The sequence below is a fragment of the Leptinotarsa decemlineata genome, unplaced genomic scaffold (genome assembly GCF_025532065.1).
Source record: "Leptinotarsa decemlineata unplaced genomic scaffold, Ldec_3_MD MMD2_tig00026294_RagTag_RagTag, whole genome shotgun sequence".
Taxonomy (NCBI): Eukaryota; Metazoa; Arthropoda; class Insecta; order Coleoptera; family Chrysomelidae; genus Leptinotarsa; species Leptinotarsa decemlineata.
In genome coordinates, this window is record NW_027412674.1 from 8,119,188 (window position 1) to 8,143,995 (window position 24,808).

The 24,808-nt window shown below is 34.1% G+C and overlaps 3 protein-coding genes across 4 annotated transcripts in view; 1 reads left to right on the plus strand and 2 right to left on the minus strand.

Moving 5' to 3' along the window:
* The window catches only part of cdi (serine/threonine kinase), a 73,842-nt gene extending 61,072 nt beyond the window's left edge, over positions 1-12,770 (minus strand). Inside the window, exon 1 of the mRNA XM_074180275.1 lies at positions 11,945-12,770. Coding sequence (XP_074036376.1) covers positions 11,945-12,232 — 288 coding nt within the window. The 5' untranslated portion in view covers positions 12,233-12,770. The remainder of the gene's footprint in view (positions 1-11,944) is intronic.
* A 680-nt stretch (positions 12,771-13,450) lies between these two features.
* Positions 13,451-16,025, minus strand: mRpL55 (mitochondrial ribosomal protein L55). The gene is made up of 2 exons (XM_074180277.1): positions 15,773-16,025; positions 13,451-13,653 (listed from the first exon to the last, which is right to left on the minus strand). Exons 1-2 carry the CDS (start codon positions 15,941-15,943, stop codon positions 13,510-13,512), a joined length of 315 nt encoding a protein of 104 aa, XP_074036378.1. The 5' UTR covers positions 15,944-16,025; the 3' UTR covers positions 13,451-13,509.
* A 1,886-nt stretch (positions 16,026-17,911) lies between these two features.
* The window catches only part of Wdr24 (WD repeat domain 24), a 39,218-nt gene continuing 32,321 nt past the window's right edge, over positions 17,912-24,808 (plus strand). The window contains exons 1-4 of one of the 2 annotated variants that reach the window (XM_074180278.1): positions 17,912-18,224; positions 18,277-18,393; positions 18,446-18,668; positions 23,093-23,306. In XM_074180278.1, the coding sequence (XP_074036379.1) occupies positions 18,134-18,224; positions 18,277-18,393; positions 18,446-18,668; positions 23,093-23,306 (645 nt within the window). In that variant the 5' untranslated portion in view covers positions 17,912-18,133. The remainder of the gene's footprint in view (positions 18,225-18,276; positions 18,394-18,445; positions 18,669-23,092; positions 23,307-24,808) is intronic. The other variant, XM_074180279.1, reaches the window with a different exon arrangement.

Here is a 24,808-nt window from a genome sequence, read left to right on the forward strand (position 1 = left end):
TCAAGATAAAGCAGTGGCGTAGTATTTTTTTCGCCAAAAATATACATTTCAAAACTCGTATGTACGCCACTGGCAGAGAAAATTAAAAAAATTGTACATCAGAAAATGCGCCTTGAGGCATGGAACATATTTACCAAATATGCCAAAGATGTCTACAAAATTATCTTAGTTATTATTAAAAAACTGATTATTTTTGAAAACTTTGCCACCCTGTATCTCAAAAGTCAAGGCGTTTAGGACATACGTCCATAGGACGTTTTTTCCTTAAAATGGGTCTAAGAATTACCTCCTTAAATATTAGCATGTGTTTAAGGAACACCCTGTATAAATGCCTGAAGAAACTAATGAAGCACATTGAATAGTATTATGAACTAACTCGTTTGATGTTCATTAGATAACACCTGGGCTGAAAAGTCCAGGGCCTAAGAAAGAAAACGTGTCTTTTTTTGGTTCAAAATTGGCTTTAATCATCAACATAATCCCTATCAAGAGCCAAACAATTATTCCAGCGCCGCTATAACATTTCAATACCACTTTCGTGGAACGATTTATCTTTTACCTCAAAATAGATCTCAGTTTCAGCATTAACCTCTTCATTCGAGCGAAATTTCTTACGGGTGAGCATTTTTTAGAGGTCTATGAACAGCCAGTAGTCGCTGGGAGCCAAATCTGGCCAATATGGTATATGCAGTTATTCGAAGCCCACGCACTGTTTTCCGACAGTCCGACTCTCTGCATATGATGATTCAAATGACAGTGACCTGTAAGAAGGCCTATTGGACATCGTAGTTCATCTTCATTGTAGTCCAACAACTGGTTGGTATCAAGCTTCGAAGGATGAATAAATGCCTTGGAGTGAGTCAATCCTGGAAATTCTGTCAGAAGTCAAGGGGAGTGTCGTTATTCACGTCTTCTCCAACTTCTGTGAAAAGCTTCTACATCTTGTGAACATTTTTCTGACTCAGAGTACAATCACCGTATGCCACTGTCAACATTTCAAGTGTTTTTGAGCACTTAATTACATTTTTACACAAAATTTGATGCAAATAATTGTTTGATTAATTTTTTTCTATAGTAGAAAATCGCCGAACACACAAAACACTTTTAACTAATGCCTATCACCAACAACTAAACATGCTAAACAGCTAAAACTGTGAACATTTTTTCGAGACGAGTGTACCAACATAAAAAAAATCGCTAATCGAATTTACGTAGCCCACGAAATTTGAACTTTCACCTCATTTTTTATCAGATTTCGTACACCCAAGGAAAATGCTGGAGAATTGATTGAAAAGACCTCCGAAACCACTACAACCTGTGATCTATGGCAGTAAAATAAAAATCCTATTTTATTCAAATTCTCATGTTCGATAAGTCAAAAAATGAAAACGATCCTAATTATACAAGATGTAACATAAGTACGCTAAAATATTCAAGTGATGTATTCCTGAGACAATTTTAAGAAAAAAAGTCTGTATGAACTTGTGTCCAAAAATGCTTTGTTTCGGAGATACGGAGTGTTGAAATTGATTTTATTGTTCGCTTTTTGAAAATAACTCTTGCAAAAAATAAGTTATTTGCACGAAATTCGGTGCCCGGGGTTTTTTTGACATGGGAAATTATAATTTCTTATTAATTTTCATGTAACATCTAGAGGACGCTGTGTACGCTGTAATTATTTATTTCAAATTGCCCTAACTTTTTTGACAGTAAACTTTTGGCCTCAACAACGCTGGAGGTGATAGTTTTCGAGATATTTACAATTGTCTATATCGATGCATATTACTTTATAGCCAAATTTGATTTCAATAATTTTTGTCACTCTCCGCTTACAAATTAAGTTAATTAAATCGAGTAGGCTATGAAAGTTTGTTTATAAAAATAGAAGTTCGCTGTCACATTTTCAACTATTAATTGACAAATTCACAGTTCGGAGTTTATAAAGTGATTATTTGGTACCATGCCCGACTTTACGAATGCTGAAATGGCTGATATGGTTTTTGCATACGGCTTGGCTGACGGAAATTCAAGCGAGGCCAGACGCATCTATCAGGAAAGGTATCCCCAACGCGTGACTCCTTTTGCAGCGACTTTTGCGAATCTTTTCCGGCGACTTTTCGAATCTGGAAGCTCTGAAACAAATTCTGAAGTAGGACGGCCACAAACTACAAGAACTGTAGAATTGGAGGAGGCGGTTCTCGAAGAAATTGGTGAACATCCAGAGACAAGTACAAGAAAAATTAGTCAAACTTCAAATGTGAGTCACATGACAGTTTACAGAATTTTAAAGGAACATCAATTATATCCTTATCATATTCAGCGTGACCAGGCACTTACGCTACGTGATTTCCAACCACGCATCGAATTTGCTCAATGGCTTCAAAGAAAAGTCGAACAACATCCGCAAATTTTATCGAGAATCCTCTTCACAGATGAGGCTAATTTTTCAAGAAATGGTATCATGAACTTTCATAACAACCACATCTGGGCGGAAGATAACCCACATGCGATAACGCAAACTCTTTTCCAAGACAGATTCTCTTTTAATGTATGGGTAGGCATAATTGGGGATTATTAAATTGGGCCCTATTTTCTCCCCTTACGTTTGAATGGAGATGCTTACCTACATTTTTTGGAACACGAGCTTCCCCAAGTTTTGGAAGATGTTCCCATTGGTCTCCGAAATCACTCTTGGTTCATGCACGATGGAGCTCCTGCTCATTTTAGTGTGATAGCAAGAATTTTTTAGACGTAGCATATCCCCAACGATAGATAGGAAGAGGAGGCACTGAACATTGGCCCCCAAGGTCACCGGACCTCAATCCCGTCGATGTTTTCTTTGGGGGACACCTAAAATCACTAGTTTATGCTAGCTCCATTGAAAACGAGGAAATGTTGAGGGATAGCATCATAGCTTGCTGCGAAACGATAAGAAACACTCCGGGCATTTTTCAACGGGTGCGGAATTCTTTGATGAGGAGAGCAGAAGCTTGTATTACTGTTGGGGGTCGTCACTTTGAACAGTTGTTGTAATAGTTGTTTCGTTCAATTTTCGTAATGTTTAGTTTCCTAATAAATAACATAGTACTTCTCCGAATTTTTTTTTACAAACTCCGAAATGTAGCACTTTCTAATTGAATAATTGAACCTGACAATTTTTTTTATTTGGATTGAATAAGCAGTTCGATAATGCTCAGTTTAGAAGAAGTCTGCACGGTTATACTGCGTATAAAGTTTGATGTAAATAACTAAAATTGTAAAAAACTTATGACAAAAACCTACCATGTTTTGAAAACTTTCAACAATCTATATTTCGAAAACGAATCATTCTTCGTTAAACATTTTATAGAAAAAAGTTGATTATTTTGACGAGATCCACCACATACTTAGTTTTTGTAATGTTCTCAGCAACTTCACTTTACGCCCTAGAAACTAATTAATATGCATCGATATAGAAAATTGTAAATATCTCGAAAACGATCACCTCTGGCGTTGTTGAGGAAGTGTACCTTTTTTACTTGGAAAAGTTGTGGCAATTAGTTTTTTCATGAAAAGTACCAAAAGTATACTGTCAAAAAAGTTAGGGCAATTTGAATTAAATAATGACAGCGTACGCAGCGCCCTCTAGATGTTACATGAAAATTAATACGAAATTATGATTTCCCACGTCAAAAAACCCCCGGGTACCGAATTTCGTGCAAATAACTTATTTTTTGCAACAGTTATTTTCAAAATGCGAACAAAAAAATTTAATTTCAACACCCCGTATCTCAAACGAAGCATTTTCGGACACAAGTTCATGTAGACTTTTTTTCTTAAAATTGTCTCAGGAATACGTCACTTTTTAACATATTTTATGTTTATGTATTCTCGTATAATTTTCTACTAACTTCTGACCTTGTAAACAGTTTTTATTCATGAATGCAAATTTTCCCCTTCAACGGAAAATTCACCTTAGATAATATGTGTATCGTAATGAATATTAGATAATATTTCTCGCATAATGAATGTACCATACCGCTATACGGTAGCACTTAGTTCAGCAAACTAGGTATCGGCATTACCGAACGACGTATCGGTAATTATCATATATAGGAAACGGAAAAAACGGGAATTAATTGACGAAATCAATATGATTTCGCGGATACAACACGGTCTGAATAACCGACGAAAAAAATGCAAAACTCGACCATTAAACACTTTCACCAGTTCTTAGTCGAAAATTAAGTCAAAATATGTAACGGTGTTCATTAGCAATTCATAGTAATGTCCGTGGGTTAGCGGGTGTTGGGTAACACCATACAACTTCTTTTCTCACTTATCGGTCTATTGATTGGCAACAAAATTCATCAGCTTTTTTCAGGATAGAACACAAGCACTACAGGAAAATCCTTTAAAGGTGCTCTAAGATCGATGGCTGTACGGAAGTAGCAATTCACATTGGATTTGAATCGATGAACATTAATTTCTGGTTGTGGGGGCTTCTCTTCCTTATGAAGCTCTTGCTGTCTTCTAACTAAAGCCTGTTCTACCATCACTCCGGAGTAACCATTCCGTTGAAGGTCATTTTTGATGATGCCTATTTCTTTTTCGAGGCATCATCAAAAATGACCTTCAACGGAATGGTTACTCCGGAGTGATGGTAGAACAGGATTTAGCTAGACATCAAGAGCTCCACAAGGAAGAGAAGCCGCCACAACCAGTACTTGTACTCCCCTACATCAGAGGATTATCGGAAAGGATAAGAAGGATTGGGTCTAAGTATAACATCAGGACCTGCTTCAGATCTGGGAACACTATCCGTAGCAGCCTCAGAAAAACCAGGCCACCAAACGCGGACTGCGATTCCAAGAATTGCATTTACCGGATACCCTGCGAGTGCGGAGAATCACACATCGGTGAAACTAAGAGGCCATTGAAAGTTCGCATTGCTGAGCACAAGAAACACACACAGCGAGGAGAAACCAGCAAATCCGGAATAACAGAGCATGTTTGGACTCATCAACATAATATCAAGTGGGCTCAAGCTGAAATCATCCACAAAGAGGAACACTGGTTTAGGAGAAAATTCAAGGAAGCCGCGTATATGTTGTCCAACAACGCATTTAGTCAAGCTAGCAAAGAGATACGTAACATATGGAAACCTCTTATCAAGCGAAAAACGACCAACTCCCGCTAAAACCAATGAAGCGGAAAGAGGAAAGAGAGGATAGGTGAAAGCACCCGCATGACCTATAAATAGTCAGATCTCGGAGGAATAAGTCCAGTTATCACCCGAAGACGATTGTGGATACTAACAATCGAAACGTCGTGACGTAACTTGGTTTGCAATCTTTTATCAACAATAACCCAAATTTCTTGTACAACGTTTGCTTTTCTGACGAATGCACTTTGTTTACTTAATGAAGAGGTTAACCGGGATAACTGTAGAATTTGGAGCGATACAAATCCTCATGTATTTCGAGAAGCTCACACTCAACATCCAGAAAAGCTAAACGTTTGGGTAGGAATTTTGGGAGACCACCTAATGGGGAATGTTCCTCAATTTGGGTTATTGCAGCAAATACAAGTTTGAACAAAATAAAGTTGAGTTTAATTCATGAGTTTTTCAAATTCACTTCAAAAAGTATTCAAATTGATGTTTCAAATGTTGGGTTTTAATTTTCAAAGGGATTTGTTTCTAATTCACATATTGGCATAAGCGCCTATATCAAGTTGAAATAATTTATACGTACCTAGATATTCTACTTTAAAAAAGGAAAAGTATCTTTATAAATCAACACTTATATAAATTATAGTTAAATACCACCTCCACAAGCCACATAAACAACAGTTGTTTCGTTATTTATTTATATAGAGGAAGATGGGTTAGGTGCACAAAATGTCAGATGTCACAGAATGTCTGGTAACTCGGAATATAAGTAAACAAAACAGCACGCCTCTGAAATATGTCATTTTTGTTTGTCTCATACAGGTAACAGATTCAGTGTCCTTTGTTAGCTATAACCGATATTGCCAAATGGTGCAATAGAAACGAATCCCTTTAAATGTTGAGAAAAAGATTGAAATGATAAGTTCAAAATGCGTTGTTTTAGAGCTCTTTTATGAAAACTACTTGGTTTTCGTCAGGAGGAACATTCCCCATTGGACCTCTGTTTATTCCTAGTAATTTAACTGTCGTCCAAAATCGGTGTGTGTGCATTTACCGTAACTTGTAAAGATCAGTATTCATTCTGCGTCCGAGAGTACATAAAAATGAAAAAAAAAAACTCTCGAAAACCTCTACGATACATAGGGAGACGTGAAAGTTGCTATTATTTTTTTATTCAACTCAGTCAACCAATTTCCAGGGCCGTAATTTAAAAGGGAATAATTCACACAATTATAATCGAATATTACCGAAACATCCCGAAATATAAAATTGAATTTAATTTCTCAGTATGAAGTGAACGTCTACAATCCAAAAACTACAACAAAAAATACAGGTCCGTATTTGAAAATTCAAAGATGGGGGTGGCCCAAGTCAGATGACACCCTGTATAAAAGATTCATGGATATATTCTGAGAGCCCACATCAAGTGCCAATAGCAAAATGTGGACAGATTTTCAATATGTCTGCGAATAAAGAAGATAAAAGCAAATAAATAATTTGGGATTTTTTTGTTTTTCCTGTATATCTCCAGAACCAAAACAGCTTTATTCGACGGCCTGGAAAACTATGACGTGGAGTGTTTTCTGTCGAATAGATCATCAGGAATAACATGTCTCAATATTGTAGGTGTACAAAGTCGATTTTTTATGTTATGAAATTTTTTAAATATTTAATGAATTTAATAAACCAGAACGGTTATTTTTTTCACTAAATCAGTCAATAAGCGTATCATATTGAAAAATGGTAGGTGTACAGGGTCGGTAAATGAAAAAAAAATCGATTTTTTTTCTCAGTGTACTTTGTGGATGTGGATAACTTCACACCCGTAAGGAAACTGATATGTAACATGTTCCTCATGAACCGTGTCATTGGTTGGAAAACCTTGTAACAAACTAACAATGTTACAAGGTTAATGGTCATTCAAATAAATAAATATGTACGTCGCATACTCATTTGCCGGAACAAGAAGTAGACACCAAAGTTCTCGCAGATACGTGAGGTTATACCAAATGATGCGACTGAAATCGGTAGAAAAGCGAAGGTTCTCAAATATTTTGAATTGAGGTTTCCTTTTGAAAAAATCCTAAAGCCACCGTCACATTGAACTGGAAACAGCAAATCAACAATTTGGATGCCATCCTACGAGCAACCCTTAGAAGAATTCAGGAGACGTGTGCAAGCTATACGACGTCTGTTCAAAAAATAACGTGAATATTCAAATTTCGCGGGCTACTTACATTTGAATAGCGATTTTTTTTATTTAGGTACACTGTCCTTGTTCGTCTGTCCTTGTCCATCTGTCCTTGTTCATCTTTCACTGCCTTAACCACTATACATGCTGTTTCTGGCGATTGCGTTGACTTGGGATGTGGGGGTTGAGCGCAAACCCAACGATTATGGACATACAGGATTGCTTACATATCGCCACGTTAAACAAGCGCCGAGCAGATGTGACGTAACGCTGGTGACACTTTTAGTAGCTGCCATAAGACTGTGTTATTTTAACATTTTTTGAGGATTATTTTCGGACATTATTACATTGTTTTTGTTTATTTTGAATAAATTTTTAATTAATTATACCAATTAGGTTTCTGAAACATTGAGTTTGTTATTGTGAAAGTTGTATTTTTTTTGTGCTTTTGGACATTTTTTAAACTGGTGTAACGAGTAGACGCCATATAAGACTCTGTTATTTTCTTTCGTTTTGAGGTTTGTTTTTTGCCATTGTGGAACATTTTTTTGTGTTTTGAACACTTTTAAATTAAATCAAGGTTAAATTGGAAATATTCACATTTTTGTAAGTAATAGCAATAATTGTCTAATCATAAAATAATCTTGTAATTTTTAGTTAAAATGCCTGTTCGTACATCCTAGTCCATTGGAAGTAATTGACCCAATCAGAATGATCATTTGGGGCAAAAATTCTACCATCCTCCATGCTGCAGTAAATACTGAAAAACCGACAATAGAAGAATATATTATTCCAAAAGTCATGAAAAAGGTGGAAATTGAAATTAGTAGTAGCTCATTTTTATCTAGTAGATCTGATATTTCTACTAACATTTCTTCAACTTCAAATACAAATATTCCAGAAATAACAGAGGACTCTTTAGAATATATTGCTGGATACTTTGATATTGCTGGTTTGGGCGATTATACTTATAAAATAAAAGCAGAAGATCATAATTATTATAATATACCTTCTTGGGTCCAGTAACTTTCATTGGGAGGTCATATTAAACCCACAAATGATTGACCCTTTTCTAAATGGATTTAGAAAAGGGTCAGGAGTTTTCAAACTCTTTCAAAAAAAATTGCAAAAAGGGAAGATTTTCCTTTAAATATTATTTTAGAATTTTGCAAACTGAGAACAATTATCGGAATGAAATATAATAACTTAAAGGCCGACGAAAATAGGTCACTTAAAAAAATGAAACAATTCTGATAATAGGAAAAAAAATCGAAAATTAAATAAAGTAATACAATAGTCCTTTAAATTTATTTTTTTACATTCATGCAAAAAAAAATTCAAATATATTTAGTGGATAAAGTAGTTCCTTTTTAATCTAATGTAGTATTATAATATATTAAATTGGAGATTTATCAATTTCATCATTTATGGAACAAAGTTTAAGTTAAATTATTCTATCTGAATTTCTCATTTTCTTGATAAAAAATGAAAACCGTATCATGCATTTTCTGTCAGGTAAATAAAAAAAATGTTTACACCTATAAACAATTTATTACTTATATATTTTTTATTATCAAGCGTTTATTATAAAAGATGGAACAAAAAGTTATAATTTTTTTTAGATAATACTATTATCAAAAACAAAGTTCATTACAAAATTTTTGTGGGAGTTACAGTTTTCACGAAAATAATAAAAACTGATGAAACCTCTTACTTTTAAAAAGGGCAAAATAGCTCGCCCTATCATCCAAAAAAGAAAAATGTTTACTTAGTATTAATCCATTTATATTAAGTATTTAATCCTATATAAAAATAATATTTTAAAAAGGGATTTACATGAAATTTGTTTATTTTAATTTAAAAGTGCAGAACCGAATCAATCCAGAGTCACCACTGTTACGTCACGCGGTCACGTGATGTGTCCAACAAAATCGCAAAAGTAAGCAATCCTGTATGCCCATAATCGTTGGAGCAAACCGGCCATCGGATGCCTGCTTTCACGTAGCCCCGCTGGATACGGGAATGACAGAATCACTTGTGGTTCTCTTATTCCCTTACTGAATGGCATCCCAACGATGGCTCGATCCTAAGGTGTGTTTATCCGAGCCGGGACCGTGCCGGGGCTCTGCCGTGATTGACCTTCTTTCCCTACCTACTCGTGGAACTTTTATCGACAAGAGTAAACTTAAAAATTCATTCTGACGCTGAGTCTACATAGGAGATGGATGTTGAGCTTATGACTCCAACTGACCTCCCTGTAAATTTATATCAGGATCGAGTCTACGGAGGAGATGGTTGTCGGGCTTACGACTCCAACTGACCTCCCTGTAAATTTAGATCAGGAGCGAGAGCTTCCCAACTCTCCAACTCCTGATCCAATAACAGAACTTAAAAAAAAGGTTTAGTGGTAGAGCTAGGAAACGCCTGAGTCGTCTCCTCAAGAGCGGCGAACCTTATGAAACCGCCCTGCACCAAATTCTTGAGCGGCGTACGCAGAATCTGTCTTAGGTTGAGGAACAAACCCCCCATGAGCAGGTTAGCAAACGTTTGCGCTCAAGTGATGACTTACCAAAACCAGAGGCGAAAAAGCCCTGCATGGTTGAATCTAAGGCATCGTCAGGTGTAGCTGACGTGCAAAAACCCTCATATGGAATGGTTGTCGCGGGTATCAAAGTGGAAATCTTGCACCTTGACTATCCGACTACCTCATTAACGATGAAACAACAGAGCATATATTTTGTACCTGCCCCGCTGGGGACCGAATCAGGTTTTTAGAGTTCGGCAGAGCCGAACTCTCACTATCTGACCTGAAAGACTACTCACCATACAAACTAATCGGTTTCTTTAAGAAGCTGGGTTTATTTGGTCGAGTGTGAATAGGTGTGAGCCACAATAAACCCTTGCGGGTTGCGGTAGACGGTCGAATAGACCCATTCACTTTGGACCGAACCTAACCTAACCTAATGAAAAACCATATTGAAACTCGCTAATACAGTTTACTACATTAGTAAGTTTTGTCGAGTTTCGACAAAAAATCGCGGTGTTTATAACTTAAATGAAAATGGCACTATGGTGCAAGCATGCGTCAGCTTTAAATAAAATATTCCTACACAAACAAGTGACTTGACAAAAAATGGATGTATGTTTCGTATATTGTATGTAAAAAGATATAAATAAAAAAAGGCGTCAAAGACTTTGGGTTAATTATCCACTGAATTGTCTAAGATCCTCGCTTACGCTTACTATACATGAAGAATTGACCCCTGTAAAGCGAGCAGAATCATTTTGAATTTCCATATTTATTTGTAGGCCATAATTTTAGGCTGATTTTGTACTCAGAAACCAGAATTTGTTTCTCTTCAGAACTGCTTGGAGGAATGGAAAAATCGCTGAGGGGGACTATTTTGAAGGGGGCAAAATAGAAATCGATGAATAATTAAATATTTTTCGAGGAAAATGAAAATTCACCTTATTGAAGTGATAACTTCTTATGGGGGGGGGGGGGCAAACCGCTTCGTTACCTAACGGCCCCAGTTTGTCTGGCTTCTCTTTCTCTTATGCATACGTCAGCGGAAGGCAGGCTCCTCTTCTCTCGTCGGACAGACGATCAGTGTTAGATATGTGCGTTAGATATGTACTGTTGTTGGCAGTATTATAAAAATCTAACCAGCACGCACGTAATATTACGAGAAACATGTCTTGAAAATGATGATACTAATTTTGTGTTTGTACATTATTAGTATCATTATTTAATCCTACAAAAGTAACATTTGGCTTACGGTAGCTATATCTAATATATGTGCATACACAAAATAATCAAAAATATTAACAAATAACCTTTCCTTACATTATCATATTAATATACCTACATAAAATTTAAGTAACAACCTCAGCTTGTCTCAAGTTGAAGAATTTAAAAATTAAATAATTCAACTTAGATTACTTTAAATTATCACTTCTGTCGGGCGTCCTGAGACGCAGGCGTTTTTTTTTTTGAACAGACAGCATATATTAGATATAGATGTTATCGAGTGTGTATAATATACATCAAAAAGGGAAGCATTCATGGGCTGATGAGGCCAATAGCCAGAAACACGTGTCCGCGGTTCGCCCCCCTGTTTGAAATGTCCTACAAATGACAGCCCTCAAAAGTAGCAACTTTTGGGAGCTGCGGATTAACGAGGTCTTGCATTTTGACGTGCAATTCTTAGTGAATATATAAGTGTTTATTAAAAGAATACATCACAATTATTTCGAGAAGCAGTGTGATCAAGAGTAAACAAAGATATAAAACCGAATTCTTGCTCTTTCTGTAATATTACTAATGATGAATTCAAAACAGCGATTTTTAGGAATCGCCAAAACTCACATTTCAACAGTTTGATTTAAAAATAAACTGAGACTTCTGGCCAAGTTATTTACAGAGTTTTGTTTATTTCACAATTCTCAATAACTTTATTGTTCGAGTTTTAGTCAAGAAAAACAATCTGTTGTGAGTCAGAAGTCGTTCAAGACACACTTATTTTCTCTTTTATGGTATTCCAGAGGTTATTCATTTGGTGACCTAGATTGCTTCACATTAAAAAAAAACAGGTACTTACCTTGAAAACTTCAGAGAAAAAACCCTCGCCAATTTTTTCTTTATGAAAGTCATCGAGGCGATGCAGAGATGCTACGGCATGCTTCAGTGCTTGGCAAGAAGAGCCTGTTTTAAGTCTATCACTTCGGATTCTAGGAGGTTCGGAAAGTTCGTTATTTGGGCAGAACAACTTTTCATAATCACTGTCCTTAGGGTCACATGGACTGTCATAAATACACGAAATTTTAGATTTAGCAGCGGATTCATTTCTCTTTAATGGGTGCATCATAATACTGGATCGAACAATCATGTAGTTTTAACCAATTTCGTACATATTCGTGTACGATAAAGTACAAGTTCAGTCTTTTTATTACACATACTTCGAATTTATAGCGGATAAATCAAAATAATTTTGGTACTATAGTTGTTTTCGAGATCACTTGACATGTCGCACGTCAGATTATAAACAAACTTTCATTAAGTTAATATTACAAGAATGAAATCTTGATCGAACTTAATTTTGCAATTATAACAAATATTACTGCCCTATCATGTATCGCATTAAGTCTGTTCAGTTTCCGAATTATTAGGCAGATAACTTCACCAAAATGATGAAAAGTACGTACTATATTAAACACTCGTTCCCTAGATAAATAATAAAAATCACAATAAAATACACAGTAATTACACTATCCGCGAAAACAAGATTGACACCAAAACACTTACATTTACAACACCTATTTAATTTGATGTACGAAACGTAAATAAAAAGTTTGACACGGCAAAAGCTTTCTCTACTGCACCGTCAGCTGCCATATTTCCAATGAGCAGACAAATCAACTTAGTGCAGACATACGGATAGAAGTGACTTGCATGTACAATCATGTGTAGACAAATGCGAGGATAGAAAGTCCCGTGAATTCTTATCTTTTAAGGACCACGCATGCGTGCTTACCCAACTAAGACCGGGGGATTTAAATTAATTTCCTACTCATATACTATACGTATAAGTAAAAATATCAAATATGATTCGAATTCAAATATCAATTTCTGTATTCTGAATTTGTATACTTGTTTCAAGAGCATTATTTCCATCTTCGAAATACCGTAAAAAACAACAATGAAATGTTGGCACTTTCTTTTCTATTTCGGCAGGTTCTTACATTACATTTTAAACTGATAATCAAATCAAAAACTTCAATCAAAAAGTCTATATTTCCTTCCACAGAATAAGTGTTGTGCAGAAAATTAATCCCGCCGAATTCTTAATTAAAATCGAACGAATTCAACGTTTGAAAAATGTTTGAAGCAAAAGTTGTAGGGAATCGAATCCTCTGCACTATTGATAATGAATACAAATAGCAATAGTTGCTTACACCCTACAATATGTAGGTTTTGAGACAAATTTTAGGATGTCAAAATACAAGTTATACGAGTTTATAACCGGGTATCTCAAATTCCGAGAAGAACTTACTAAGATGACTGGACTATATGGTTTTAAAAACAACTTCAGCCAATAGATACACACTCGAGTTAACATTTTAATAGCCTTGTAAGAAATTCTACAGATATATATCAATCCAAACATCACTTCTTCAAATATTTCAAATATTTTTTTGAATCATAAGAATCTTCTAGATCTTCTTCAATGGAAACTTTCTTTTTTGGCTTTCGTGCATCTAATTTAGCTTTTCTTTCTGATTCACTTAAAGTCCAAATATTCAAAGGCAACTGAAAATAAAATGTTCATTTTATATTCACCGAGCTGAAATAACAGGAAACAAATTAATAGTGAATGAAGTGAAGACGTTCACATTATTCTAATTATATTTGAAATAGCAAGAGGAATAGAAGAATGTTATATAATTTGTTATATAACTACTACTATTAAAGTGGTGCTAGTGGTTTCTTGGTTATGTGTGTGGGTTGGAGCACATCATTTTTCGATTTCAAAAATTATGTTAACTTCTTGAGTAGAAGATTCAGAAATCCAAAATTCCTTCTTGTATTTTTGAATTTTTTTTTAAAGGATGGCCATTAAATACATATATGTGTGAAACACTCGTTCTTTGCAAAAAACATAGCTAGATCTAATTTACCTAGGAAACTGTTTTGCCTGCACATGAATGGAAAGTAGTTTTTTTTAATTACTATTATTTTAATTCAATTCGCGATATATCTTCAATGGTAAAAATAACATTAAATTCGAAAAGAACAGTGGAAAAAATTCAGGGAGTGACTTTCCAGTTACAAGGAAAACCATTAAAAACCTACTACATTCCTATTCAAATAATATCCGTCATGAAAGATAATGTTTAGAAATTCATTTAGACCAAAATATTCTCAAGATAATGTTTAGAAAAAGATATTTAGGAATTCAGTTAGACCAAAATATTCTCCAGATAATGTTTAGAAATTCAGTTAGACCAAAATATCCTTAAAAGATGTTTAGAAATTCAGTTAGACCAAAATATCCTTAAAAGACGATGTTCAGAAATTCTGTTAGACCAAAATATCCTCAAGGATGTTTAGAAATTCATTTAGACCAAAATATTCTCAAGATAATGTTTAGAAATTCAGTTAGACCAAAATATCCTTAAAAGACGATTTTTAGAAATTCTGTTAAACCAAAATATCCTTAAAAGACGATGTTTAGAAATTCAGTTAGACCAAAATATACTTAAAAGACAATGTTTAGAAATTCTGTTAGACCAAAATATCCTTAAAAGATGTTTAGAAATTCACTTAGACCAAAATATCCTTAAGATGTTTTAAAATTCAGTTAGACCAAAATATCCTTTAGATGTTTAGAAATTCAGTTAGATCAAAATATCCTTGAGGATGTTTCGAAATTCAGTTAGGCGGAAATATGCTCTAGATAATGTTTAGAAATTCAGTTAGACCAAAATATCCTCAAGATGTTCAATATGTATTGATATTTTACTTGACTGAAAAGAAGTTTGGTCACCTTCTAACTTGAAACAATAATTTTATATTTTCAGTTTACAATTGGACAATTTACAAGATTCCAAAATTATATTTGTTGATACTAGTCAAAAACTCAAGATACCAAAAAAAAAAAAGTTCCAATAATGCCTGAACATGCAGTTCTGACACAAAAGGTCAAGTTAATTTCTTAATCCTATTAATTTTTATACTATTCGAAATACTTATCTCTCGAAAAATATGTCTCTTTCAATTGGAGCTCATATTTTTGAATTTTTTCTTTCCACTCAAATTGAAAAAAAAATGTATATTTAATATTTGGTAATAAATTGAATGGGGAAAATGATCCTGTAGAAATAAATCTCACCTGACAAAAAAAAAGTATAAATAAATTGAATATCAAACTTAAAATAAGAACATCAATATGGAAATTCTTTCTTAAAAATTGTTCCATTGAAGGTAATCGAATTTGACCTTTATTGAGAACAACATCAATTCAAAATGAAATTTTTGTACTTAAAAATAAATGTTTCAAAATATTTGTCTCCCAACTACCTACACAATGTGTCATTGTATACTTATTAAGTTTTATATGTTGATCACAAGGTAGGCTTCAACGTTCTCAGTGGTCGATACGAAACTTGCAACAATTTGCAAAGCGGCTGTGTTCCTGAGTACAGTTTGTGACCTAATATTGTTATTAAAAGAATAGTACTGCTAACATAACGAATTATACCAGAAACACAAACCCTTTACGAATTGCTGTAAGTTTTTGTTATAGACAAGTTCACTGGCAATAACTGTTATGCAAGTTCTGCTTGCTTCTTCTCTTTTCACATTATATTTTCATATCGTAAACTCTATAGGACACGAAAATATTGTCAATTTTCGTTCATTTTTATACCTTTATTATTTGGCGTGGTTCTGGATACCTGATATTTACAGTAGAACCATCAGGATAAACAAGTATAGTTGGATAGGTACGTAAGTAAGTACTTCTATGAGGTCTAGTTATACATGCTGAAAGTGAATTCAGTTTCCTGATTTGTTGAAATGATTTAACCAAATAATACATTTTCTGTTATGCAACAACGCAATACTAAAGACAACTTGCTACAACGTCCAATTCTAACCTAAAACGTTTTTGTTTTTAATGGATGGCTGCGTCCAGGATTGAATAAACAAACAGCGCTGCGCTGAATGCAGCATAAAAGCGCCTTTCGAATCACCTAAACGGTATTATATGTCAAATATTGTGTCATATTGAATGAAATATAATATATCCAACTCATTTGAGAGAGCAATATTTTTCATGTTGATTGTGATTTCACTTCATGTCAATTTCAAATTGTATTGTAAAGGGATTTACATAGACAAAGTGCGAAGAAAATAGCGCTTGAATTTTATTCAAAGGCTGGACCTCATTCAGCCACAACATATGTAAGATGCTGTGACTCAGCGTTAAGCGTTAAGCAGTAAGGCTGAATGAACGAAACAACGAACATTATTGCCACTAGAGGGCGATGAGGAGCATCAGGTCAGTTCACGTAGTTTTTTCGTTATTCACATAATATGACTAAAAGGAATTTATTTGAATTATGTGACGAGGAGTTAGGAAATCTTTTGAAGACGGAAGGTTCAAGACCAGCTATATTTGAGCGGGAAGCATTAGTAATGTGACATGCATTGCAGCCTAGTCAGAACTGATTTCTTCTGTGTCCTAACAGAAAAGGTTGTGCGTGTTAAAGGAGTTACCGTTTTGATAACTATGTGGACTGGCATTAATTAAATGATTTTGTATTAACGCATTGCACATTGTTGTGGAATTGGCCGCGGTGGTAGTGCACTCGACTCACGTTCGGAAGGCCGTGGGTTCGATTCTCTCCCCGACCATAATATTTTTTTCGAGAGAATTCATCTGGTTGAAGCTGAGATGATTCTGTAACCATGTTAGGAATCACACGTTGAAAGGTAAGACCTCGTTAGTCCTTAGCTCGCACAAGTTTCTCAACTTCTGAGAGTTGTCGTTCGTATGGGGGCGACAGCTGATTAACGGAAAAACAGATTTTTTTAAAACATTTTTGAATACTCAATATCACCTTTTTTTAATTTTGGTAAACAATATCTTACTTTTTTCATGACATTATCAATTTGAATATTTTTTCAGGTAGCAGTCGAGATATACTCCTAGAAACTTTACTTTTTTATCTGATTGATTAACATCGTCTCATCTTCATGTTTCAACTCTGTTTCTGTGAATTGGAATGAGTTCGATTCATAACTTCTGAAGGATACATAAATGTTTTTTTCAAATTGATCGTATTTTTTTTTCTCAGGAGAACACTAATATAAGAAACAACTCAATATTTTTTTGTTTCAGACTAGACCAATTCACTGTCCTTAAAGAATATAACACTGTCATCCAAAAATGAACTTATTTCACCGTCTACAGGCAATTTGAAAATATCAATAATATAAATTGAAACAAAATTGGATCGAGAACTGTTCCCTCTGGAACACCATTTTGAACCTTTCTCTCACTTACTGATTATGTTTTTGAGTTTTATGCATTGTTCTCTATCTTCCGAATAACTTGTCATGAGTTCATGAGGTTTCTAATAAATTCGTGTAGCTGAACAGTATTAAAATCCTTCGCAAGATCGAGAAATATGGCCTATTGCGGGGTACTTAGAATCTATCGCTTTGAATATTTTTGAAGTAATGTTCACGATTCCATATTGCGTCGACTTTCCTTTTATGAATCCATACTGGTTTTTTGATAGAATAAACTGTTTTTTAATTCAAAAACAATGAAATTTTCTGAACGATTTTACGTCTTTGGAAAACATACCTACAATTCAATCAGTTTCTTTCCGGAAAAAAGTCAAAATTCTGGGGTAGATACTAGTAGATAGTTACATCATCGGAAGACGGAAGTTCTTACTGCGAATTTTAAAAGAAATGTATGACATAAGACACAGCCACAGTACAAAGCTACTGTGACAGCCACAGAATAGTAAGCAATTCTGTGACATAGCTGTCAGTGTCAGTTGCGTTTGTTTTGTTTTTACAAAGTGCCTAACAGTCTGGGTTTTAATAATATCTAATAGTTAAAAGTCCATTATTCTAGATTTGAAAATTTTAATTCTAAATTAATAAATGGACTACTTGGGAAGTTAGAAAGTGTGATTATATATGTCGAGAAAGGAATTGAATATGTGAAAACTTTGGAATTTTGTTTAGCTGGCAATCTTCAGATAACAGAATGTTCACATTTAATGTACCACAGGAAGGTCCAGTTAATGCTTTAGCATTAAATAAAGACTATACCCAAGTAGCTGTCGGTGGAAGAAATGGTAAACTTTACCTTTATATGATTATTTAGCTGTACCCTTTATTTTTTTTTAGTTTTCAAAATATATGCCATAGAAGAAGATAAATTTAGGGAAATATGCAATGTGAGAGGTTCAAAGCATCTGAATGTAGGTTTTTCGTGTAATGATGTATCGTGGAGTCCTACAGATGGTATAGTATTGTTTTGTTAAATGATCAACTGTTAAGACTTTCGCACTTTTAGACCATTTTATTGCTACTGCCGCAACAAATGGCCATGTATGTGTATGGAACCTCACACAAACGGGAAAAGCAATGCAGGAACAAGACTACCAAGATCATAAACGTACAGTGAACAAAGTGAATTTTCATGCCTCGGAGCCTTATAAGTTGATATCTGGCTCCCAAGATGGAACTATGAGATATTTTGATATAAGACTGCGAAGTGCTGTGACGGTTTTTTACAGGTAGGTTTGAAACCTTGAAAAAGTTATCGGTGTCAATAGTTCCAAATGATAATGAACCTAATGAAAAATATGAGAAAATGTATTACTCAAACATAGGCATTCATAGCTGGATTTGCAATTAGAGAACAAAATCTGGGCAGGTAGACGGTGGTTGAATGAACCTTATAGTACCAAATGTTTTGTTTGCTACTTTAGCAGACATCACCAGTAGTATATGCATTGACTGTGGGGATGTAGGTTATATCTCAAAGTCTCAGCAATGACTGACACTGCTTAGACTTTGAGATGTGAATTCAAACACTTCACTTTAAACATCCTGCATTCAAAAAAATCTTGTGAATCTTGATCTGTACAACATCTATAAGAAATTTTAGTTTCAACATGCTAATTTTGGAATTTTTTTTTATGAAATATCACTTGATATTATACCCACAACTAATATTTGTACTGTTTTTTTTTTCATTTTAGTAATTTCTCTTTTCTCCACACTTATTCTTATTTTCCAAACTGTTCAATTTCAAATTGTGTTTTCTGGCATTATTACTAACTTTTCATATGCATTATTCATCCTCTCGTTTTAATAATGACGTTTTTATAATGAAGTTAGTTGATGTAGTGAAACAAAATATTGTATTGCATTTGTTGCACTGATCGAGAAACTTTCCATTTCTTTGCCCACAATGGGCCAATAGATAAAACTTCTTGCTAAATATTTCTTCCTATTTTTTTCTATGCAGTTGCTTCAAAATTCTCTTCCAGAATATATTTGAAACAACCACTCTGGATCCAAAAAGACATTTATGTTCTATAGATAGTGTCTCTTCTATTAATTGAAATATTGTTGAGCTTCTATGTCATCCATTTTTGCAGGCCAACCATTTAAAAGATGAATACTTATTTTTCATTTTTGAACATGGCAAAATTACGAAACTTTGTATGTATATATAATAAGCATTGAACATATAAAAAAAAGATTCCATATGAATTGATATTTCAGATCTGACAGTCTCCAATTTCTTCTTCAATTTTAATTTTTGATTAACAAAGCAACGACTACCTTGCATCGATAATGTTACTTCCATATCTTCAGCTCTCTCGAAAACACTAGCGGTGTGTTTGATTTGCACTCAGGAGTAATGACTCCGTAGTTGTTGGGTCAGGTGATTTTGTTGACAAGAGTCTTCTGAACAGACAAGATTTCCTTTTGCTTCTTGCTTGGGACTTTCAAAGAATTTTTTTTGTGAGTGTTTGAACCTGAACTATTCTGAATTATTGCTCCCTGTAGCCTTTATCAGTGAAAGAGGAACTTTTTGTGAATCTTCTGTTTTCAGTGGTACTCTCAACAGGTTTTTAAATGTCTTCAATTAGATTGGATAGATTGGTTATATAATCTCAGCAAGAACATATTTTTGATAGTTTTCTAGGTGTTACAATGCTTCTTTGTTTGCAAACTCAACTATCTCAATTTTGTAGATCTAAGAGTGAAATCTAACATTTTCTATAGAACTAGAAGTAACATTTGCAATATGGGGTCTGAATGACAAATTTGTGTCAAGAATGATTCCCAAAACTTTGATTGTGTTTGTTGTTTCCAGTTCTGATTGCTTGCTTACAGAATTTTTGTTTAGGAAAAGAGTAAATTTATGACATTTGTCCGTATTCAATTGCAGTAAGTTCATATCCCACTAGCGTACAAAGTTACATAAATCGTACTGTAATAATTCAGTATCATCAGAGTCATGAATAACTTGTAAATATCTTCAGATCATCAGCAAATAGAAGAAATTCACTACAGAGAATTACATCATTCAAGTCATTTATAAATAGGTTGAAAATTAATGAGATAACAAGATATTTTTGACCATATAACTCAAAAAAATCACACACACTTTGTTCCAAGGAATTTCAGGTGTTTCATAATTTATTGAAGGTTCTGAATTTTGAGACTGTGAGTATTTTAAACATAAGTGGCACTGTTACATTTTCTGTTTCATTTCATTATCTATTGTAGGCCAAAGTATTTTCTCTTGAGCTAATTTAATGTATTTATTTATACCCTGATGATTATGATGAACGCTGTCTAACGTTTCTTTCACAGAAAAAAAACACTGAAAAGTGCATAATGAACGTATAATAGCAGCCTTACATTCTACTTCCTCGGCAATATTTTTCATATCATCTGAATGAAAATTAATTTTTTGCATAGCTGTTCTGTTATCAAACTTCAGACCTCTATATTTATTCACTCCCAGTAATTTTGATTCTACTATACTTGTTATTTCTCCATTGTCCTATGGAAATGAGGTGAGAGTTTTACCATGACGGTGGGACGGTAGCTAGTTAGGTTGGCGTGGGTGATTTTCTCACTTGATCAGCTGATGTGTGAACCGTTGGTTCAAGCCGCGTAGCTGGGTGATCGATTTTCACTTCCTATCGTCCAATCCGTGCTAGGAATTGTACGTTGAAAGGTGAGACCTCGTTAATCCTTAGCTCGCACAATTTTCGACTTCTGAGGGTTGTTGTTCGTAGGGAGGCGATAGCTGATTAACGAAAAACAGAATTTAATAGTCTGTATCGAAGTACCAGTAGATTTGCGACGAACAATTTTTTCAATAACTCAGTATAAGTTTGAAAAATTATGAATGACTTTTTCGAAGGGTCAATACAATGTCAAATTTGGATCTCTGTAATAGTTATACAAATGATCATTGCTGTTTTTTTGGGTATATATTCCACTATCTGAAAAATAGATGAAGCTAAATCAATAGAGAATCTGCTGAAGTGCAGTAGAGGGCAAACTGAAAAATTCACCCCGAAAAGTTACTGCGTAATATAAATCACTGAAGAGTCCAATTAGTAACTTGTCGTGTTCATAAATTTTGCCTACAAATTGGAAAAATCAATTGAAAAAAATCTTAATATTTATACTTGGCTTTCTTTACAGGTTGATGTTTCGGAAACAATCTTATTCCATTTGAGGTGAAAGTTTTAAAGTGAATTTCAAGTTTTGTAAATTATATTTGATTTTTGTCTATTGATTTTTTTAATTTGAAGGCAAAATTTGTGAATATGACAGGTTACCGACTAATTGGAATCTTCAGTGGTTTATATTACACAGTAACTTTTTGGGGTGAATTTTTCAGTCCCCCAAAAAAAGAGATTGGAAGAATTCAACCTCATACACAAGTCAATAAAAATATTCTCGGACTGTCAAAGCTCTTGGCTCCTACCGAGCAACGTCTAAAGTGGTAGAAAATTGCCTAAAACGACTCTTCTCGATAGATAGACGTAACAGATTATCTCTGGTCTGGATTCCTGGCCATACTGGCGTGGAAGGCAATGAGACTGCTGACTCCCTTGCAAAAGAAGGTGCTGCAAGCAGCTTCATCATACCAGAACCTATCATTGGCATCACTTTAGGCTTTGCCAAACAAAGATAGAATACCTGAATGGCGAGAAAATTTATGGACTTCTAGCAGAATCTTCCAGGATTGGCTCACTCCAAAGCGTTTCTTCACCCTTCGAAGCTTGATACCAAACAGTTGTTGGACTACAGTAGGGATGAACTACGATATCTAACAGGCCTTCTTACAGGTCACTGTCATTTGAATCATCATATGCAGAGAGTCTGTTTTCTGACAGTCCGTGTCGCCTCTGTTCGGAACATGATGAAACAGCAAAGCACTTACTTTGTGCCTGCCCCGCTAGGGACCAAATCAGGTTTGTAGAATTCGGCAGAGCCGTACTCTTACCATCTGACCTGAAACACCACTCACCATACAAACTAATCGGCTTCGTTAAGAATCTGGGTTCACTCACTTTGGACGTAACCTAACCTAACGCCCACAAAAAATGTCTTTCAAAAAAAATAATAACATACAAATGACAATTGATTTTTAACTTCTTCGATTGATGACCTATTTATTTTGTAGAAATTCATATTGAATATAGGACTGAGAAAATGACTTTTGTCTGATTTCTACCAAGTTTTTTATTAGTTACGACCGGTTTTGATTTATTAAACCATTCTCAAGTAACTCAAAGAACTTAGTTTCCTAGAGTTACTTGAGAATGGTTTATTAAATCGAAACCGGTCGTAACAATTAAAAAACTTAGTAGAAATCAGACAAAAGTTATTTTCTTTGTCCTATATTTTCATTTTCCTTTCACGTTCTGATACAGGCTATCAAAACACTCCCTGGAAGTATTTTCTAATATTTTTCGTCCACCGCAGCAAATACATCATAAACTCTTCATGAATTTTATACTGAGCTGAGATTTTTCCATCTACTATAACTAGGGAGCCTTTTCAATCGAGTTGAACGTGGACAAGCTTTTTGAGTGAAATTTTTACTGTTATGTTTAGTTTAAGAACCAACCTCATTTTCAACAAAGCAAAAAACATTAGTAATATATGTTTGCAGTAACACGGAAAGTGTCAGAGATGTCCAATTCAGTCCTCATAATCCACATAGTTTTTCTGCTGTATCAGACAATGGAAGTGTGCAGTTGTGGGATATTCGTAAACCAGAGAAGTGTCTCCAGCAATACACAGCCCATAGTGGGCCCGTTTTTGCTTGTGACTGGCATCCTGAAGTTACTTGGCTAGCAACAGCTAGTAGAGACAAAACTATCAAGGTAATTTTCAGATAATCAAATGTTTACACAATTTTTCAAGAGGAATTATTTGCACTGAGATGGTGGAGACTAACAATATTGAGATTATTTCTCAAAAAACATGCAATGTTTGTTCTGGAAACAATTCAGTTAAATAAGAAATCTGTCATTTACGTCAGCATATTCGTAGACTAACACACAGATGGCGCTGCTAGTATTAAATCTATATTATTTTTAGTTAACTCTAACCTTCAAAAGACAAGTTTACAAATTTCACAGAGGTCGGAGTACTTATTAGTTATTAGTTTGAAGGAAATGCATGAAGAGGAGGTGTGTTAATAAAGCATTGATCGAGGCTCTAATGATATCAATGGAGCATGCTGGGCAAATCGATATTTACATTATAGTATGGGTCCCATATAACCGAACAATATTCAAAAATAGAACTTACGAAAGCACAATATAAAATCTTTTTTATTTTAATTGAAAAATCAGTAGAAATTCTCAACATAAACCTTGCATTTCGAGACTTTTTGCTACAGTTTTTGATACTTGGAGATTGAAATTAATTTCGTTATCTAATTTAACCTCCAGATCGCGAATGTTTCTCTTTTAAGAGCTATACTCGTATTATTCAATGTATATTCAAAGAATATTGGACTTCTAATTTCAGCGAAAATAAAAAATACCTCTTGATCAATATATTATGTGATGTTTGTTGGATTAATTAATTTATCTTGATAATTTCGAATATAGCGTATTACACAAATTGAATTCTATACCAATCCAAATGAGGCAGAACTTCGACGCTAATTTCTTTTAATTATATTGTTGGATAGTTTTCAAAATTTGACTAATAAAGTAGTTTATTTTCACGTTTTGTAACCATTATTCATTCAGAAATATAAGAATCCTAATAATTTATCAGTGGTAACACATATTTTCATTCTTACACCCTCTTATCAGTAATTAATTTTCATGTAAGGTATTATATTATACTTTTTATGACGGTTACTCTTTTGCTCCACCTTCAATTGGACTACCATTATATTTCAAAAAAACCTGTTAGACTTTGACATTGTCAGCCACATTTGAACATAAATTGAACAACCGGTATACTATTTTATTGAATTCGTACACACCGCTGCATAAATCGAAAATTCATATAAGTGTTCTCAAAGAAATTACTATAATGCAGTACAAAGATACAATACAATACAATGAGGATAAATATATTTGTGGATGAAAAAGTAATCTTCATTAATATGCCTTTCTGTGCAATTAGGATTTCCTAATACACAGGATAGCTAACTCAAAATATAATATAATCAACAAAATTTATATTAATAATACAACTTTATATACATACATAATTCGAACTGAACAAAAAGGAATTTTTCAATTTCCATCGTGAATATATTTTAACAGTTCGCTCTTGAAAATCTCAATGATAGAGTAGATTCAATTGAATCAGGTAAAACATTGAATCGAACAAAACTTTGAAAAATAAACTGCTCATTCTA